Raw genomic sequence first — 21,324 nt, forward strand, 5'->3', positions numbered from 1 at the left:
CATACATTAAATGCCTTTTTTATCAGATGCTTGTGACTTACATAAGCCAGCTCAGGTAATCCTCTCAAAAACTGTACTGTAGGGTAGGTGGCATTCTAACCATTTCACAGGTATTTATGCAGCTGTTGGTGGTGGGGAGGCCAGTGGGGAGGAAAGACAGCATTTCTTCTGGCTTTTCCAACGTGTTAGATAATTACAGAATGCCAAAAGAGCCCCAATTATCATTAGAACAATTTCATGCACAATTATACTCAAACAAGTTCAAGCAAATTACTCTGTTTTAATTGTAACAGAGCTAAAGTGAGGTGATTTTCGTATTCTTTGGGACTGTTAACTTTTCCTCTGAAAAGTAATTTTTGTAAAAAAATTAAGTCATGCCAAGTCTTGTTTATTTTTGCTTTGACACAGAGAAAGAGTATTGTAGGGGAGAGAACAGTCTCTAATGTCACAAAGAATCATGTTGTTTTGGGACTTCCATGGTGGTCCAGTGGTTAAGACTCTGCACTTCCAAAATTTATCTTCTGGCTTGGCCAAAAGATAGAAAAAGAATTGTTTGGAAGGTGGTTTTAGACCTGGCACAGATAGCCAATCCCTGTGCTGTGATTTGGAAGGAAATTTCTAACACCTAGGATAGAATGAAATCCCATCCTTGAGGGTAGATACTAGTTTACAAAAATTGGATAATGCTTGTCTTTTTTTTTTGGCTGTGCTGGGTCTTCGTTGTCACTCAGGCTTTTCTCTAGTTGCAGTGAGTGGGCTTCTCATTGCAGTGGCTTCTCTTGTTGCAGAGCACGGGCTCTAGGGTGCCTGGGCTCAGTAGTTGTGGTGCACAGGCTCAGTTGCCCCACCGCGTGTGGGGTCTTCCCAGACCAGGGATTGAACCCATGTCTTCTGCATTGGCAGGCGGATTCTTGACCACTAAGCCACCAGGGAAGCCCCCTTGTTATGTTCTGAAATACCTGAGTACCTGTAAGAAAGGCTCTATTGACCAGGCGTGCATCGCCACACCACTGCCTCCTGGTGAGTTAGGATCTGCTGGAATGCCCTCATTCTGTGTGTTGTGTCATTGTCATCACGGTCCATTGAAGGAAAGGACACATTCCCTTTTCGTTTACAGATATAAGCTGTGATGCGTCTGGTCCATCTGTCTCCATGGGACCTGGGCCATGTTGTCTCTTCCAGAACCTCTGCTTGTGGCTGTCTGTGCTCCTGCAGCTGCTGGCCTGGACGGACACCCCAGCCCTCGTCCTTCCAGCTGCTGGGCTTCCCACACCCTGGCAGGAGGCAGCGTGAGGAGCACCTAGAGGCTCGCCTATCTGACACTGACCTCAGTATGATTCATAAGGATTTTCCTTACAAGGAGCCCTGAGAGTGTGACTCACATGTGCCTTCCTGGGATGCCCCACAGTTACCTGGAACCCACTGTCTTCCCAAGCTGCACATATTATTTTTTTTAATAATTTACTTATTTATTTGGCTGTACCAGGTCTTAGTTGAGGCATGCAGGATCTTTTAGTTGCAGGGATCTAGTTCCCCAACCAGGGATCAAACCTGGTCCCCTGCGTTGGGAGTCTTGGCCACTGGCCCACCAGGGAAGTCCTCAACGTATTTTCTAAAAACTGAAATTCCAACCCCCCATGATCTCCTTCTCAACATCTCTGTGTGTGCTCATTTTCTGTCCCTTAACTACAGAATTATCTTCATGTCTGTCCCTTCCCCACCACTGCTTGCTGCACAGACGCGTGATGTGAGCCACTCAAAACATGTCTCGCCCAGCCATTCTTTTCCTTCCGGTGGCACAGCTTGTCACGTCTCCATCCTCTGGGGACTGTGTGCACATTCCCCAGATGCTTTCAGAGTGGGTGACACCTCCTTTGGATGGCCCTGTGCTTTCCGAGGTGAAACCCTCACCCTCACCAGGACAGGCTGCCCTCTGTGTTCTTAGGATGCTCATCTTCCCCTCCAGCTCTTGCCTTTCTTCCCTTTTGTTTTCAGATTTCCCCTCCTGAGTGACTGGCTTCAAGCTTCTGCTTCTGTGCTTCCCTAGTTCCTGGCCCCAACTGAACCATTCCATTCGTTGTGCTCTGATGAACGTACTGACCGTGATAGTCATGTTGCCTAAACTTAGCTTGGTTTTAGTGTTATTTCTTGGTTTGAACCTCATTTCCTTCTGCAGTTCCCCAGAGACTAATAACCCAGGAGCTCATATTTATCCTCATCACCTTCACTGATGCTTCCGGTGAAGGAGGCTAGTTTAAATGTTGCATTTTGGCACACTTTATTTTGTAACCAGTGTTGAGAAGGATACCATGAGCACTGGCTCAGAGTTTTGAAACTTTCACAGTTATCATCATCTTGCTTTTCAATGCCCCTTTTAGCCACATTTCCTTGGTCAGAAAAAAGGAAACAATCCACTGACATCGCTTACCATTAAAATTTTTAATTGTCTCAAACAGCGCCCACGCAGCAGGTACTTACTTGAAACTGTGTTTCCTTTGCTTTTGCCACTGGGGTTAAAGGACCAGTAGAAATCTGTCTGTGAAGCATTAGTGTAACATTTAGAAAGCCTAAACCTACAAAGGTGCATTTTAAAAAAGGAAAAATAATCATGTTTCAGGGGATGAATGCTTTTTTATCTTCCTCATAATTAAAGTATAAATCACACATTTGTGGTTTATTTTTTTAACTTTTTAGTTTGTATTGGAGTATATAGCTGATTCGGAGAAGGTGATGGCACCCCACTCCAGTACTTTTGCCTGGAAAATCTCATGGACGGAGGAGCCTGGTGGGCTGCAGTCCATGGGGTCACTAAGAGTCAGACACGACTGAGCGACTTCACTTCCACTTTTCACTTTTCATGCATTGGAGAAGGAAATGGCAACCCACTCCAGTGTTCTTGCCTGGAGAATCCCAGGGACAGGGGAGCCTGGTGGGCTGCCGTCTCTGGGGTTGCACAGAGTCGGACATGACTGAAGTGACTTAGCAGCAGCAGCAGCAGCATATAGCTGATTAACAATGTTGTGATAGTTTCAGGTGAACAGCAAAGGGACTCAGCCATACACGTACATGTATCCACTCTCCCCCAGGCTCCCCTCCCATCCAGGCTGCCACATAACACTGAGCAGAGTTCCCTGTGCTGTACAGTAGGTCCTTGTTGGTTAGCAATTTAAAATATAGCAGAAGTCACACATTCGTTAAGCTCTGGCTACAGAAAGTAAAAGATGGATTTCCTGTTTCTGTGGCTGAAGGTGAGTGTTCCCAGGTCATCTATGTTTTCTCAAGGCCTGTGTTTACCCACCTACTTCCCTCCCAGCCAGACCTTTTACTCTGAGGCTTCGCTCTGAAGTGTATTAGGGCTTTTCAGTATCCTCAGACCTCATCCTTCAATTAACTTTCACGTTACCTTTTGTATTTATCTTTGTCCTATGTCTAAACGTATTTCCAGTAGGAGTCCTAGCTCTGAAATAGTTAAAATGTTGACTTCAAAGTTGGTGGAACTGTGCCAAACATGCTTCATCTGAAGATAAATGGAAATGCTCTTCATGCAGGGCAAAACCAAGGTCCGTTAACTTAAACAGGATGCAGTGTGTCTTAGAGAGGCTCAGCTTGGCCATGTTTATAGACAGAAAGGCAAGCTTTATGTTAAAATGAAAACAAACATTTTCCCTTATCATTGAAGGGAACATCCCCACTGGACGTGGGTTCCCCTGGTACTGTACTCTCAAGCCTCCTCCATGAGCACCTCCTGCCTCAACTCCTGCTCCTGAGTAGGAACCAGAACTTAACATTTGTGTTGTTGATCTGAGCTCAGCATAGCTGGTGACTGCAAGAAGATGCTAGACGTTTGAAAGAAGTAGAGAGCAAAATTTGTAGGTTTCCAAGGAGTTACCATACATATGGCGTTCCCTGCTGTGGAAAGTAATCATTCCTTATTCCTTGTGTTGTATTTTAAGTAAATCTTAATTCCCTGACCAGAGATCGAACCTGTGGCTCCTGCATTGTTAAGCAGAGTCTTCATTGCTATATCTCCAGGGAAGTCCCTATACTGCATTTTGAGTTTTCTAGTATGTTTTCTCAGAACCCATCCTGACTTTGGCCCCATTCACTCTGTGTCATGCAAGTATTTCTACGAATTTACAGGCGAGCGGCTACTGGAGTTCGTCTCTAACTCAAGTCTTTCCCTCTGCGGGCAGTTTCTTCCTCCCTTTTAAACTCAGTGCTCTGTGGTGACCTAAATGAGAGGGAAATCCAAGGAAGAAGGGATATATGTATGTGTGTAGCTGACTCACTTTGCTGTACGGCAGAAACTAACACAGCATAGTAAAGCAGCTATAGTCCAATAAAAATTAATTTTTTTAAAAAAGCAGGATGGCCAGGATGTCTAGGATTCTGGGGGTTATAACACTGTCTAGGACTTTGGGGTTGAAGATCTGATGGACTGTGCTTGAGCATGGGACTTAATGGAATCAGAATTTTGGCCTGGGTGAAATTTGAGGGATCCAGTCAAAGAAGGGTTAAGGGGCAGTGGAGACTGTAACCAAGAGGAGACTCAGGTTCAGAGGCTGGTGTTTATGCGATGCTCATGCTGAGGATGCTATGAAACTAGGGCCTCTGAATGGTCCTCTGGCAGGCCTGGGGCTCTGATCATCAGCATCAGGACTTCCAGGCTCAGTTATAGCTACAGTGTAAATACAGGTCTTGGCTATTCAGTCTCTCAACGTGCCAAGGGTCAGACCTGAGTGTCAGAACCCGCTGCGGGTCCCCAGGACCAGCGGTGGCAGGCCTGGATGCACTTGCAGGAGATGATGACATTCTGACTGTAGACTCTGCTGTAAAATGAATGCATGGACTCTCACCAGCTAAGAGTGGCTTTTCCCTAGAGATCCATGTGCAGACAGTACCTGCTTGCATATTTAAGTCAGGACTGAAGATTTCGTGGGGAGGTCCAGGGAGAGTCTGATAAGAACGTGTGTCTGTGTGACATGCAAATGGAGCTGTAGTTGGCTACAAGCAAATGAAGTGCTTTGTTCACGTGGCTTTGACCCTGCCTGACCTTGAATTTCTTGCCTCATCTGCTGTGACATCCTGTGTCCTAATCACTCATCCTAGATTTAGATCTGGCTTTAGCTTGTCCCCCACCCCAAGCTTTTACATACATTCCTTGCTTCCCCAGCTAGACTATAAGTTGCTTGCACCCACCCAGTGTTTTATGTTCATCTTTCTGTACCCACAGAGGTTCTGTGCTTAGTCCGTAAAGAAGCATTCAGCAACTATTATTTTTAATGTGTTATTTTTAAAACAATAAGTGACATCTTCCAGGTGTAGAAACTAGTCCCCTGTTTGCATAATCACCAAGCTAATCAGTCACTGCCAGAATAAGCTGAGATCTTTAGCTGGATTTCTTATGTGACGGTCCACTCCTTTCCGTAATTTATCTTTGTCTTCATCCTGACTTTGACTGCTGTGTTGGAAGCATTGCCAGCAGAGAGTTAACAGTTGAGGCATGGATTCAGTAAAAATCCTTTGGCGTGAAGATGTAAGAGTAGTAGGAAGGCTACGGCAGGAGGAGGGGAGCCAGGAAGGGGCCAAGCCTGTGGGTGGTGGGGCTGGGGGAGGAACCAAGAGTGAATACAGAAGAAAGGCATCATGGGCTCCCATGGTGGTCCAGCAGTTAAGATTCTGTGCTTCCATTGCAGAGGGCACAGGTTCAATCCCTGGTCAGGGAAGATCCTGCATGCTGCTGGTTGTGGCAAAAAGAAAAAAGGAGGGAGAAGGAAAAGAAGAAGGAGAAATTGGATGAGGAGTTGGGGAGAAGGAGTTGCATCAGGAACTTCTGATAGCCGCTCACTGGACGTTGTGGTGGCAGGGGGTGGATTTCAGGGGCTTCATTGGGGATGAGGATGTGGTGGGGAAGGAGAGATGAGAGATGGGGCTGTCACTAGAGAAGCATCCGTGAAGATGGGCCCTTTCTTAGATCCAGAGACTTGGAGATGTGTGTGGTTCTGGGATTAAGATTGGTTCTGCATGGGTGGGGATGAAATTTTCAAATTTAGGGGAGGATGAGGATCCAGCGCTCGGGTGGAAGGTTAGCCCTGGGATGGAAAAGCAACACCTCTTCCAGACACACGAAGGGGTAAGGGGGAAACAGCAGAAGAAGAGAGCCATTGGGCATAAGAAGGGGGAATGGCTTCTGTGTCTCCGGGTCTGGTGTGTTTATAGCTGAGAAACGCGGAAGTTTACTTGTAAAAGCCTGCCTTTGGGGGTTGGACACATGGAAGAAAAAAACACATTGTTTTTGGACTGTTGTAAGAAATCACTTTTGATGTTTTGCTATCATGATACCCCAAAATAGCAAATTCTAAGTAAAAAAAGCAAAAAATCCTGCCTGTCTGTGTCATGCCACAAAACTGTCCTGTCCAGGCTGGAAGAGCTTAACATCTGTTTTACTTTAGGATAAAGGTTTTGGACTTGGGAATTGTTGATGTTTTGGGGGGAAAAATTTTTATATATATATATATATTTTTTTTAACTTAATCCTAAGAGCTATGATCTTCAAATGCCCTGAATTTCACCCAGAGTTAGTAATAGAGTCCATTTACCATCTCTCTTTTTATCCCTCATCTTTTAATTGAATTTGAGAGCTAAAAGCACTTTAGGATCTGGTTTGACAGTTTTTACTAAGTACCAAACAATGGTTAGTTTGTGGAATCAGCAAACCCACTGGAGTTTTTAAGTATGGAAAATTTCTAAAGGAATTTATATTCTTTAAGATTCCCAAAACATTCAGATACTTCTTATTTTGGAACCATTGGTATAGAGGGATAGAGATCATCAATCGTCTACCTTTTTTTTTTTTTCCATCAAAAACAACATCTTAGTGGTGCCATAAAAGGGACCCACTTCAGCCTCCTCGTCTGTAAGAGGTGGATGTTTGACCAGAAACCTCTTAGAGTTTTCCTGAAAACCTTCCATACCTTCAGAGAATTAGCCGCCCCCGAGCCCCATCTGTACCTCCGAGGCTTCTCATGTGTTGTCAGACAGTATAATAAACAGGGGAAAGTCCGTAATGTAATACTAACAGATCTGAACATTTCACTAGCACTTTAGTTTTCAAGGCTTTTCAAATACAGACGCTGTAAAGAACGCTTGCTGACTCCATGCAAAACGGTCCAGCCATTGCGCTTCCTTAATTTATTCATTTTAACAAATCACTACCTAATAATTATAGGAAATTAGAAATGAATATTTGAAAGAAGAAACATTACCTGGTTCTCACTACCCGAAAATAACCATTATTATCATTTTAATAGATTACTTTCACTTCCCTTTTCCGTATAGATTTTGTTTGAAGGAATGGAACTGTGACCCTGTTTTTTGTTGGCTGCTTTTTGTGGAACATTTGAACATGAGTTTTCCCCACATTAGCTCTTGATGAGATGTAATTTCTAATGGGCTCATGTTTCCTTAGAAGGTTTGTGTTTAGCACAAAAACTATCATGATTCATAACAGTTTCCAGGAGGGCTGTCTCCATAACTGAAATATCTGGTGAGCTTTTAAAAAATACTGTTGTGAAATATAATAGATAGAATGGTAGCCAGTAATGTTCATAAGATTGTAAATGTTCTGCTTAATGAACTGTAAAAGGAACAGTTGTGACAAGACATGGACTCTTAGGCAGTCTATGACTGCTATTAGACATAGACTATTCTTTGGCAGTCCAGTGGTTAAGACTTCATGCTCCCAATGCAGGGGGCCCCAGTTAGATCCTTGGTCGAGAAACTAGGATTCCACATGATGTGCAGCTCAGCCAAAAAAAAAAAAAAAGATACAGACTATATCCAGCGATCCATAAGTCTCCCCAAAACAACATGCTTCTTCCCAGCCATAACCTATTACCCCTCCTCCTGTCCTTAACCACTACCCTGGTTTTTTAGGGCTTCACTTCTTTGCCTTTCTTTCCCTGATGACTCAGGTGGTCAAGAATCTGCCTGCAGTGCAGGTCAGGAAGATGCCCTGGAGGAGGACATGGCAGCCCACTCCGGTATTCTTGCCTGGAGAATCCCATGGACAGAGGAACCTGGTGGGCTACAGTCTATGGGGCAGCAAAGAGTCAGACACAACCGAGCAACTTTCACTCAAGCTCCCCTTCATGGATCACAGCCTTGCTGTGGCAAAGGGGCTTTTGTAACTCAATGAAATTGTGAGCCAGGCCACTCAGGGCCACCCAGGATGGACTAGTCACAGTGGAGGGTTCTGACAAAATGTGGTCCACTCGAGGAGGGAATAGCAGTCCACTCCAGTATTCTTGCCATGGGAACACCGTGACAGTATGAAAAGGCAAAAAGATATGACACTGGAAAATGAGCCCCCCAGGTCCGAAGGTGTCCAACATGCTACTGGGGAAAAACAGAGGACAACTACTAATAGCTCCAGAAAGAATTAAGCAGCTGGGCCAAAGTGGAACCGATGCTCAGTTGTGGATGTGTCTGGTGGTGAAAGTAAAGCCCAGTGCTGTCAGTATTGCATAGGAACCATGAATCAAGGAAATTGGACATAGTCAAACAGGAGATGGCAAGAGTGTGTATCGACAGTGTAGGAATCAGTGAACTAAAATGGACAGGGATGGGAGAATTTAATTCAGATGACCATTATATCTACTACTGTGGGCAAGAATCCCTTAGAAGAAATGGAGTAGCCCTCACAGTCAACAAAAGAGTCCAAGCAGTGAAGTTTAATTTGAGTTGGTTTAAGTTTTTTGCACATGGAGTGTTCTGTGTATCTGCTCATTCTGATTGTATCTCATCCATTCTGAACAGGATGTCTTTACCATTCATCACCATTCATTGTCCTGTGATGCTCTGTGACACCACTTGGGGCTGTCTCCAACCACCCATGAATAGTCCAGAAGATATTTCTAATCCATGGTGAATATATCTGGGGGAGGAATTGCTAGGTCCATTGGAATGTGTCATTATTATATCTTCACTTTTACTTTTTTGCAAAGTGCTTCTATCTGTCCTCTTATGTCCCCGTCAGGAAAGAATGAAAGTTCCTGTGGTCCCATTTTTGTCAACACTTAGTATTGTCAGCATTTAAATTTTTGTTAGTATCACGCTGTGGTTTTCATTTGTGAAATCTCATTTCATTTTTACTAATGAAGTTGAGTTACCCTCCCTGCCTTCCTTCCTCCCCTCTCTGCCATTTAGATGTCTTCTGTTATGAAATAATAATTTTGTAGAGTGCTGTTTTTCTGTACTTGATCATTTTTTCCCCCACTGATGTGTTCTTTGCTTTAGTTGTGAACCCTTTGCTGGTTCTGTGTGTGCAAATAATTTTTACCACTTGCCTTTTACTTTCTTAATGATGCCTTCTGAGGACCAGAAGTTCTCTCTCTCTTTGGCTGCACAGGTCTTAGTTGCGGCACAGGGGATCTTAAGTTGTGGCATATGAACTCTTAGTTGCAGCATGTGAGATCTAGTTCCCTGACCAGGGATCAAACCCAGGCCCCCTGCATAGACAGCACGGAGTCTTAGCCACTGGACCACCAGGGAAATCCCAAAGTTCTTTATTTAATGTAATAACAGTTGTCATATTTTCCACTCTTAATAGCTAGTGTTTCGCATAGTGAAGTTTTCCAGTGAAAACGCTGAGTTGTAAAGTGTGTTGTTAAGGCTATGAGTGTCTGTTTGTCAGAAGTAGGATTTGTTGAGATTGGTGCCAGGTGTGTCCTGATGCCCATGAGTAGAAATCCTGAAAGCTGAGCATCCTTCAGTGAAAAGTTCAGGCTGCTCTATAAAGACATTTCAAGGAGGTCATGATCTTGGAGAATGGACAGAGTCAGGACACTCAAGAAAAGGCTTTTTGAATAACTACACACCCACCTCTGCCCTTTGAGTCTGTGCCCAGTGCTCCTTTAGTCATTCAGTGTAGCCCCCAAGGTCCGTGAAACAGGATGTAAAACAGTGTCAAGTTACTGAGAAAATAAGTTTGACTCTAATAGTAACACTCACTGCTATTGATAGGTTATCCCGTATGGTTCTCATCATTCCGCAGATCCGATCAAAGAACGTAAGGTAATGGCATCATTTGGCTGATGCCATTTTAATCTGGAAGTCTTTTACTTTGTTTTTTTTACTTTTAGCCACACCACGTGGCATATGGGATCTAGTTCCTGACCAGGGATTGAACTCATGCCCTCTACAGTGAAAGCTCAGAGTCTGGACTGCCAGGGAATTCCTCTTTTTCTTTTAACTTTTAATATTAACCATCTCTTACTCCTCTCCCCTTCAATAACTACCTTCAGTTTTTATTTTTTTCTTCCTCTTATTGTTGTTTATTATTTAGTTGTTTATAATCAATAGTGAAATATCCTGCCACAGAGCTGGCCATTGTGGAAAGAGCCTACACTTCAGATGTGGGGGTTGCAGCTAGTCTTCTCTCCCAGTGCCTTGTGACACCCTGCAATCTACTCATGCAGCATCCAGTGGCCCTCATGCTTTGGGGTGTCAGAGCTACTTTAATGAAAATTGTGGAGGGAGAAGAAGACCCCTAATCTTAAGTATACTTCCCCCTCCAAGGGACTTTGAACTCTCAGTTAAATCCTACTGAAATGGACCTCCCTGTCCATCAGAGAAGGAACTCAGCGGTGGTTCCAGTGGCGGGAGGTCCTCCCCAGAATAACTTCCCTTCAGTCCATAGCATCTCTCTGGGGGATGGTCTGCTGATGAATGATAACAGAGTCCCTTCCTGATACCTCTCAAGATTTCATCCTCATTGAAGGGATTTCTGTTTTAAATTTGTGGATTTAAGGCAAGAAATACTGGAGCCACGAGTTCCTTCCTCAAAACCATCCATCAAAACTCTTTTTGCTGACCTGTCTTATAAAAAGACATATTTATTTGGCTGCATCAGGTCCTGGATGCAGCATGTGGGCTCTTCCTTGCAGCGCCCAGCTTAGTCTTTGTGGCACGGAGCTTAGTTGCTCCTTGGCATGTGGGATCTTAGCTCCCTGACTAGGAATTGAACCTGCATCCCCTGCATTAGAAGGCAGGTTCTTAACCACTGGACGACTAGGGAAGTCCCACTGACCCTTTTTTTAATCTCTCGTTCTTCCAACTGAAATGAATCCCAGGCAGGAACACCAGACAAGACTTGAATCCTGGGACCCTCTTCTTCTGCAAGCACAGTTGTGTTAGATGGTGTCAAGTTCGAAGGCCTGGGGCCACACAGAAACTGTTTTCTGGTTTGTTTTTTTTTGCTGCACCAGGTCTTAGTTGCAGCGTGTGGGATCTAGTTTGAACCCAGACCCCCTGCAGTGGGAGTGTGAAGTCTTAGCCACTGGACCACCAGGAAAGGCCTAGTTGTAGGAGTTTTGTGAGTTTGTGACACTGTGGTGTTTGGCTTCCTCGCGCTCTCTGCCGCATGTAAGCTAATGGCCTGTGCCCTCTGACTTCTCCAGGTATGGCGTAAGTCCCGAGAACATCATCCTGTATGGTCAGAGCATTGGGACGGTCCCCACGGTAGACCTGGCCTCCAGGTATGAATGTGCTGCGGTGATTCTCCATTCGCCTCTGATGTCTGGATTGCGTGTGGCTTTTCCCGACACCAGGAAAACGTACTGCTTTGACGCCTTCCCCAGGTAAGCTCACTGCTGTACAGTAAGTACTAAGACATCCAGTGACTCAACTTCAGATCAGAAGCCGTGGTTAATTGTGGGTAAACCTCTCCTGAACGCAGCCGGCCATCACCCCTGTGCTGGGCTCCTCAGGGGACAGGAGGCGGATGTGGCACATGCACCGACCATGGACTTAGTCCTCTGGGCCAGACTCATTTGTAAAAAACAACCTGCCAGATGATGGCTAAGGACCTTGCTTGTCCCGACATCCAGGATTAATTGGTTCAGCTGGATGTACAGGATTAAAAAAAACAAGTGCACAGATGTCTTAAAGGAACTAGTACAGTGTTCATTTGTTCACTCAGATGCACATGTATTGTTGAGTCACAATAACTAAATCAGAGGTCTAGATACTCAAGTAGGTCTTCCCTGATAGCTCAGGCTTCCATCCCTGGGTTGAGAAGATCCCCTGGAGAAGGAAATAGCAATCCTTTCCAGTATCCTTGCCTGGGAAATTCCATGGACTGTAACCTGGTGGGGCTACAGTCCGTGGGGTCACAAAAGAGTCAGACATGACTTAGCAACCAAATAACAACAGATACTCATATAAAAACTGTAAGCATCCCCAAGTTTGAAATTTCTCTTATGTTTTTGGTCAGACTGCTAGGTAAGAGAAAAAGTAACATAAGCTATGCCGATGATGGGCGTCAGGGACAGTGTAAGTCCTCCATACAGCTCTAGACACCTCCTGCTGCCCACCTGTGCCTGAAGCCCCCCTTCCCTGCACGAGAGCCCATGGCCAGGCCCCCTCCTGCCAGCACCCCAGGGGCGGCAGAGCTCCTGCCAGCCTAGCCCCTGCTGTTTTCCAGTCCCCGAACAGAAGGAGGAAGACAGGCAGGTGTTTTATACAAGCAAAAGCAGTGGGCACATTGCCTTCTTGAACACCTCTCTTTGAAAACCTCTGCTTTTTTTTTTTTTTTAATCTAAGCTGAGGAGGGGCTTCACTGGTGACTCAGATGGTTAAGAATCCAGCTGCAATGCAGGAGACCTGGGTTCTATCCCTGGGTTGGGAAGATTCCCTGGAGGAGGGCATGGCATCCCACTCCAGTATAATTGCCTGGAGAATCCTCATGGACAGAGGAGCCTGGTGGGCTACAGTTCACGGGGTCGCAAAGAGTCAGACACGACTGAGCGACTAAGCACAAGCTAAGGAAAGTATTTAATAAAGATTATTTGCCCAGGGCACATCCGAAATTCTGACAGCAGGACACCCATGGCCATGTTATAGAAAACCTCAACAGAAGTATGTACAGTTTGTGGATTTTGATCAACACCTTCATTGCTGTCATTCTGTTATTATTGGGAATGAGGGTGGGGGGAGCATTATTCGGTTGGATAACCATCTGTTCCACAGATGGCCTTGTTTCCCAAGAAGAAATTTTCTCCTAACACCTTGGGTGAACTCTGTGCAGCCTGTATGAGATTCAGCTTCATGGGAAAGTTAAGCAAGCTGCAGATTTCCAGTGGCATGGCTGAGAATGCTAAGCAGGGACCCTGTGCATCTCAAATGTGGCCTTATTTGTGCTGAATGGGTAATGAGAGGCCCATTTGTTGAAAGGGAGATATTTAGTATGTTTGTGGAAAGCCACGAAGGGGTTAATCTGGCAACAAAATACATAGGTTTTCCCCTGACTCTTAAATTAGCAGATACCTTAAAATACAGCCACGGCAACTAATTGCAGTGTATTAATTAATAGGAAACCAGCATACTACTCTTACTCGGTTTGAGTGATCTGCCAGGCATGGGCTAATCATTTCATGCTCCTTATCTTGAAAGACTCATTTTACAGTGAGGAAACTGAGTCTGAGAGTTAAGTGGTTTAAGCAGCTTCATTAAGGTGGGTGAGTGGAAATAGGCAGAAAAGGCCATTCTTCCTGTTCAGTACCATGAAGTATCAAAATGAGAGACTTCAAACCATCAATAGTCACATGAACTGTCATGACTAATTGAACTTGAGGAATGTTTTCTTAGGGTGTCTGTTGCTACCAAATGCACACTTGTTTCTGTGTCCCTCTCTTTAAGGAAGGCACTTTCCCGTTTCTTTTTTAATACTGAAGAATAGAGATAAGGGACTTCCCTGGTGGTCCAGTGGTTAGAGGCTCCGAGCTTCAATCCTTGGTCACACATACCATGCAGCATGGCCAAAGATACATTTATTTATAACATTATATATATATAGAGAGAGAAGTAATCCTAATAATTACTTGGTTGGTGGTTTATTCTCTCTTGCAAAAAAGTGGAAGTGTTAGTCGCTCAGTTGTGCCTGACTCTTTGCAACCCCATAGACTATTTGTAGCCCACCAGGCTCCTCTGTCCATGGGATTTTCTAGACAAGAATACTAGAGTGGGTTGCCAGTCCCTTCTCCAGGGGATCTTCCCGATTCATGGATCAGACCTGAGTCTCCTGCATTACAGGCAGATTCTTTACTGTCTGAGCCACCAGGGAAGCCCTTATTCTCCCTTACCTCCTTTATATTTAGAATCAAGATGGTGGCATTTAACTTAAATACACCTTCCAGGCTATAGAGAGTCCCCTAAATCATGCAGCATGGAACTGTCAGCAAATAGATTTTTAATGGAATATAATTGGACTTTTGCATTCTGAGAAGAAGTCACTTTAAAAATTAAATATAAGAGGATAGTAGATTTCTAAGCAAGATTCCTAATCTGCCAAATTGACTCCTGCCACAGTAGCCCTGACCTTGGCAAATGACACGGCCAATGAGGTCTTGCATTCTTCCTGGACATTGTGAGGTGGTTGGCAACTTCATGAGCTGTTAACGAGGCTCCGTGACAGCTGTTTGTAGATCTTTGAAATGTGTGATGGATGTTAGAGCTCTGTCCTAGCTCCGCAGCCTCATGCCTGTTCTTTAATAATCTTCTCCAAGCTTCAGTTCCCTCCGTGGTTTAACAGAGACAGTCCCTCCTCTTTAACTGTGTCTCGCTGAAGATGAACAACATTTCATATGTGAAGTGTAAAGCACTTGGTCGTGGTCCATGTTGAATAAATGTTTGTTGATGTTTAGTTGCTCAGGCATCTCTGACTCTTCGTGATCTCATGGACTGTAGCCCACCAGGCTCCTCTGTCCATGGGATTTTCCAGGTAAGAATACTGGAATGGGTTGCCATGCCCTTCTCCAGGGGATCTTCCCAACCTAGGGATCGAACCCGAGTCTCTTGCATTGGCAGGTGGATTCTTTATCACTGAGCCACCAGGTAAGCCCTGAGTAAATGCTAGTCATGACATAACAAAATGACCCCTGTGGGTAGAACCAGTCAATCCTTCTGTAACTTTAGCTAGGATCAGATACAGAAAATCAGCAGTAAGGGGGTCTCTGGCAGGAGGCCAAACTGGACAGAAGGTCACCCCTCTATGTGTTTGTAGGGGGAATGACAGTGACCTCTAGCAGAAAAGTCACCCACGCACCCAGCCTAACAAGCCTTGCTAACTTCTCAGTTCCTCTTTGGGAAATGCTTTCAGAGCCTGTAGAATGTTCTTTTGGAGATCCTCAAATATTCATCCTCTGTGGGTAGATTGGGCTTCCCGGGTGGTGCAGTGGTGAGAATCTCCCTGCCAGTTCAGGAGATGCAAGAGGCATGGGTTCAATAGCTGGGTCAGGAAGATCCCCTGGAATAGAAAATGGCAACCCACTCCAGTATTCTTGCCTGGAAAATTCTATGGACAAGAGGACCCTGCGGGGCTACAGTTCATGGGCTCACAAGCTGAATTTTGGGACTTCCCTGGTGGGTAGATTTGACTTTTGTAAACAGAATTCATTCAGGATCCAATCTAGGCATACATTAAATTTCCAAGCTATATAGTACAGTTTTTATTTAAGGATGAGGTTTTCGTTTTTATGAAACGAGGCTTCCGACGACCTTGCTAATCCGTCCTGAAGATGGCTTACACACAGAGTCCTGAAAACTTGAGTGGCTTTGTTCAGTGCCCAGCTTTCAAGAGACATTCATTCCAGTATGTTAAGTTCTAGCTTGTTTATTTTTTTAAAAAAAATTTCCCCGAAATGTGAATGTATCAGAAATATTATTTACTGGATGGGTAGTCAGATGACTTTTAGAAGTTCTGTTTTTAATAAAATACTTTTACAAAAACACAATGGCTAACGGCATTGAGGTATTTATTCTCAGTTGGATCCTGGAACAGAAATAGGACTTCAGTGGAAAAGTTCATAAAATTCAAATAAAGTCTGGCGTTTAGGAACATACCAATGCTGGTTTTTTGGTTTGGACAAACGGACTACGATCATGTGCCTTATTGGCCTTATGAAAGAGGGTTAGGAGTAGATAGGAGCACTGTGTTATCTTTGTACCTTTCCTGTAAATCAAGAATTATTGTGAAATGCAAAGTTAATTTTTTTTAAAAAAATGAACTACTAGAAAAGTGAGGGGAAATTCCTCCAGGGCACGTGGCTTGTTTGCGTAGGATGCTGACTCGGTTACATTGAGTGTGAAGTCTGTGATCCTTCTTTTTTCTCCCCCTTTCCTGTCTTGAAGCATTGACAAGATCTCCAAAGTCACCTCTCCCGTGTTGGTCATTCACGGCACAGAGGACGAGGTCATCGACTTCTCCCACGGCCTGGCCATGTACGAGCGCTGTCCCCGGGCCGTGGAGCCGCTCTGGGTCGAAGGGGCCGGGCATAATGACATAGAGCTTTACGCACAATACCTAGAGAGACTAAAACAGTTCATTTCTCACGAACTTCCCAATTCCTGAAGACGACAACTTGATCTTACCTCATTGACTGTGAACACGAGTCCTCCGTTTTACACAGGCTTTCACTGGACAGCGGTCCTGGCGTGATCACCACAAGGAAGCGCGCAGCTTTTCTGGCATCCTCATCAGAGAGCTGAGGACTTCTCAGTCTTTCGTATCCACAGGTTCTACCGACTCACACGTCATGTTAAACCGAACAGTTGTGACTTCCAGCTTCATTGCCTTGCAGGGCGGGAATGAGAGCTGAGTGGGGGAGCCACTTTCTTGTGCTGTAAAAAAGGTTGCTCACATCCCTTTCTCCACCTTACCCATCACGCAGGATGCATTAATGCAGGACTCAGCCTCTCTCTACCGGTGTTCTCAGTATTTGACCTGCAGCTCTCTTTCAGCCACTGGATTCATGGGTTCAGTCCATTTGTGAAGCTGTGATAGTTTAACTGGAAACCATTGTGATGAAAATTCCTTCGTTCATTTTTATTAACATGTCGATCTTTTCCCCCAAACAAATCAATTAAAGGGTAATTTACTGGAACTATGGTGAATGGCTTCATCAACTGAAACCATATAAATATAACTGGAATATTCTTAAACAAAATGAAACTTTTTTTTTAAGTGTAAAGTTATTACTACTAGTCCACAGAGTTTTAATATTTTGATCGTCTGGTTGGTCTAACAAAGAACCTAGCCAACTTTCCTCCTTGTAGGCTTTTTTAAAGTACTGTACATATTTGCAATCACATTGTGCATAGATTCCTATTGAGTAATTTTCTCCTGTCAGGCCACAACAATGAACTGCAGATTCCTTGTTTGTAATGTAAATGATTGAATACATTTTGTTAATATGTTTTTATTCCTATGTTTTGCTATTAAAAATTTTATAACATTTCCAAGACAAAAAAAAGACAAGTTTATGCTTTGAAAAATTTATGTAATTAAAATTTCATGAAACTAATCTTTTTAGTTTAGGAGTTATTTGGATTTTGACACTGGGGTTGCACCAACAGCATCAGAAATGTAAGATGCTTAAAATTGTTACACTACTTCTGTTGATTGGGGGTTTGGGTTTGAGAGTTCTTTGGTTTTATTAAAAAGCTTTTTTTTTTTTTTTTTCCAAATTTAAAAGCCTTAAATGTACTGTAAGCCTCCGATTGTTGTATAGCTGGGTTGCGGGTGACTGCCCGTCTGTGTAGTGTTGCCTGGTTGCAACACAGTGGTTGGTCATGGAATAAAGGATGCATGGATCTGAAAGTGTGGGCTCTTGCAATTTATTCCTTCCTCTCTCCATCAAAGGAAGCATTTCATCTGGATTTAAGAAGAAACACTTGCAACTTACACACGTCTCTACCTTTCTCAAGGTGTATGCTTTTGTTCTGTGAAAGACCGTAGATTAATTTCGGAGAAACCAAGATGAGAAGCACATAGTGGTAACATGCAGACTGAGTCCAAATAGAGAATGCAGTGGGTTCTGGCTCTGAAACAAGAGAGATGAAGGCAATCTCACTGGGACCTGGCGTGGACTGAGAGCAGGCCTGTTTCTTGGGAACACCTGAGCTGAGTCTTTTCTGTCCTTTGATCACTGACCAGAAAAACAACTGAGAGGTGTTTGTTTGCAAGTGTGAGAGGATTACACTTCCTGGGGAGAGAAATGATGGAGGAGGGCACAGGGCTGTGCTCCCGTGCTTATATGTCCCAGCACCTTGCAAGCTACTCCTTGGCCTTAGATCAGTACCTTAAAAGGGGGGCCTTAGAAGGGAGGGGCCCCACTCACCTTAGGATGCGTCAGCGAAGTTCCAGAGGTGGTATTGTCCCAGAGGTCTAGGTGACCTTGAATGGAAACACATCCAACAGCGTGCCTTTGGAGTGAGACAGCACATAACCTAGGTTTGTGTTCTGTGTGTGCGTGCTTAGTCGCTCAGTTGTGTCTGACTTTGCAATCCCGTGGACTATAGTCCACTGGGCTACTCTGTCCATGGGATTCTCCAGGCAAGAATACTGAAATGGGTTTGCAGAGACCAGATTTCTGAGTCCATTTGTCTGTTGCTTGCATCTTCTCTAACCGTCCCCTGCCCTTCCCCTCCTGAACTATTTATTTAGTAAACTTTTTTTTTTTAAGAAAAAAAATGTAAAATCAGCTTTTATCTAGTATATTCTTACATTAAAGAAGCAGTTCCAGTAATTAAAATAAAAGCTCAAATAGCTCTAAGGAGATAAAGCCTTCTTTTATGAGGAAGACATTTTTATAATTTGCACAATACAGTATTGTTACCTTTAGGCAGAATGTTGTACGGTAGAGCTCAGGAACTTGTCTTGCTATAACTGACACTAGTAAACTTACTTCTGTCTGTCAACTTTCAGCAGTGTTCATGGGAAACTATCATAAGATACATCTGGTGGCTCAGATGGTAAAGAACCTGCCTGCGAGGTGGCAGAGCTGAGTTCGATCCCTGGGTCAGGGAGATCCCATGGAGGAGGAGATAGCAACCCACTCCAATATTTTGCCTGGAGAATTCAATGGACGGAGCAACCTGGTGGGCTACAGTCCATGGGGTTGCAAAGAGTAGGACACGAATGAGTGACAAACAGTTTCACTTTCAATGGGAAACTATAGTAAAACCCACAGTTGCAGAAGCTAAGGGGGCAAAGCCCCTGAAGTTCACTGTTTTAGTAACTTGATGTAGGTGGTTTGTGGTTTATACCCATTTGAAGTGGCTCATGTCTTCTGACTCCTGACTTTTTCCCAAAAACCGAGGAAGAGGGTTTTGTCTACTCTTTCCTGAAGTTTGTCATGTGGACAGCCTTTCTCTGAGGATGGCATGTGTGATGACAGTGGGAATCCCAAGAGAGACCCCATTCATGACAGTTACAGATTCAAAACACACTTGGTGCTAAACGTAAAAGATCTGTTTTCTGCTCTGAGATGGAGTGAGGACCAACTCTCCCAGTGGAAAAAAGCAAAAACAATCTAGCACTACTAAATACAATGGAAAAGTCTTAGATGCAGGAACTGGTAATAAAATAAAGATTATGCAGGCCAGAGACCAAGTAAAGATGAAGCTAGTTTTGTCTTGGAAGGAATTTGCTGAACTTAGGTTAACCTGAGCATTGCTTTTCCAGTTTGGTGGAGCTCAGGGAACTGTCAACAAACCATGGAGTGCCCTCCACAGTGGGAAGACTAATTGGAAACTGCCCCATTTAAGGGAAAATCATATGATCTTCTCCATAGACACATACAAAACATTGGATGGAATTCTGTGTCCCATTCATAATTAAAAACCAAACAAAGCTTATCAAACTAGGGCTAGAAAGCAACTGTATGGATAGAGATTATCTCAAAACAAACTAAAAAGCCAAGCATTATACTGAGTGGTAAAACAATGGAAAAATTATTCCATTTTATGTATATTTAAATATTTTATTTACTTTTAAATTATTTTTTAAATTTTCTAAATTTTAAAATATTTTATGGCTCCTCTGCAGTGGAAGCATGGAGTCTTAACCACTGGACTGCCAGGGAAGTTCCACATTATTCCATTTTGGATTGCAAATTAGCCATGGTACTTACCATTCTTCAGTTCAGTCGCTCAGTTGTGTCCCACTCTTTGTGACCCCATGGACTGCAGCACACCAGGCTTCCCTGTAAGTTCTAGTAATTAAAATAAAAGCCCAAATACTCTGGAGAGATAAAGCCTTCTTTTATAAGGAAGACATTTTTATTATTTGCACAATACAGTATTGCCAGGCTCCCCTGTCCATCACCAACTCCCAGAGCTTGCTTAAACTCACGTCCATCGACTCAGTGATGCCATCCAAACATCTCATCATCTGTCGTCCCCTTCTCCTCCTGCCCTCAATCTTTCCCAGCCTTACGGTCTTTTCAAATGAGTCAGCTCTTCGCATCAGGTGGCCAAAGTACTGGAGTTTCAGCTTCAGCATCAGTCCTTCCAGTGAATATTCAGGACTGATTTCCTTTAGGATTGACTGGCTGGATCTCCTTGCAATCCAAGGGACTCTTCAAGAGTCTTCTCCAACACCAGAGTTGGATTCTTCAGCCCTCAGCTTTCTTTATGGTCCACCTCTCACTTCCATACTTGACTACTGGAAAAACCATGGCTTTGACTAGATGGACCTTTGTCAACAAAATAATGTCTCTGCTTTTTAATATGCTGTGTAGGTTGGTCATAACTTTTCTCCCAAGGAGCAAGCGTCTTTTGATTTTATGGCTGCAGTCACCATCTGCAGTGATTTTGGAGCCCAATATCACCTACCATTCTTTTGTTCAAAATTACACACGTTCAGTTCAGTTCAGTTCAGTCGCTTAGTCATGTCCGACTCTTTGTGACCCCATGAACCGCAGCACGCCAGGCCTCCCTGTCCATCACCAATGCCCAGAGTTCACTCAGACTCAGTCCTTCGAGTCAGTGATGCCATCCAGCCATCTCATCCTCTGTCGTCCCCTTTTCCTCCTGCCCCCAATCCCTCCCAGCATCAGAGTCTTTTCCAATGAGTCAACTCTTCGCATGAGGTGGCCAAAGTACTGGAGTTTCAGCTTTAGCATCATTCCTTCCAAAGAAATCCCAGGGCTGATCTCCTTCAGAATGGACTGGTTGGATCTCCTTGCAGTCCAAGGGACTCTCAAGAGTCTTCTCCAACACCACAGTTCAAAAGCATCAATTCTTTGGCACTCAGCCTTCTTCACAGTCCAACTCTCACATCCATACATGACCACAGGAAAAACCATAGCCTGGACTAGACGGACCTTTGTTGGCAAAGTAATATCTCGGCTTTTGAACATGCTATCTAGGTTGGTCATAACTTTCCTTCCAAGGAGTAAGCGTCTTTTAATTTCATGGCTGCAGTCACCATCTGCAGTGATTTTGGAGCCCAGAAAAATAAAGTCAGCCACTGTTTCCACTGTT

General features: G+C 44.1%; 1 protein-coding gene across 1 annotated transcript in view; it reads left to right on the plus strand.

Moving 5' to 3' along the window:
- The window catches only part of ABHD17C (abhydrolase domain containing 17C, depalmitoylase), a 54,672-nt gene extending 37,016 nt beyond the window's left edge, over positions 1-17,656 (plus strand). The window contains exons 2-3 of the mRNA XM_070775250.1: positions 11,460-11,639; positions 16,189-17,656. Coding sequence (XP_070631351.1) covers positions 11,460-11,639; positions 16,189-16,408 — 400 coding nt within the window. The 3' untranslated portion in view covers positions 16,409-17,656. The remainder of the gene's footprint in view (positions 1-11,459; positions 11,640-16,188) is intronic.
- The last annotated feature ends 3,668 nt before the right edge of the window (positions 17,657-21,324 follow it).

The sequence above is a fragment of the Bos indicus genome, chromosome 21 (assembly GCF_029378745.1).
Source record: "Bos indicus isolate NIAB-ARS_2022 breed Sahiwal x Tharparkar chromosome 21, NIAB-ARS_B.indTharparkar_mat_pri_1.0, whole genome shotgun sequence".
NCBI classification, from domain to species: Eukaryota; Metazoa; Chordata; class Mammalia; order Artiodactyla; family Bovidae; genus Bos; species Bos indicus.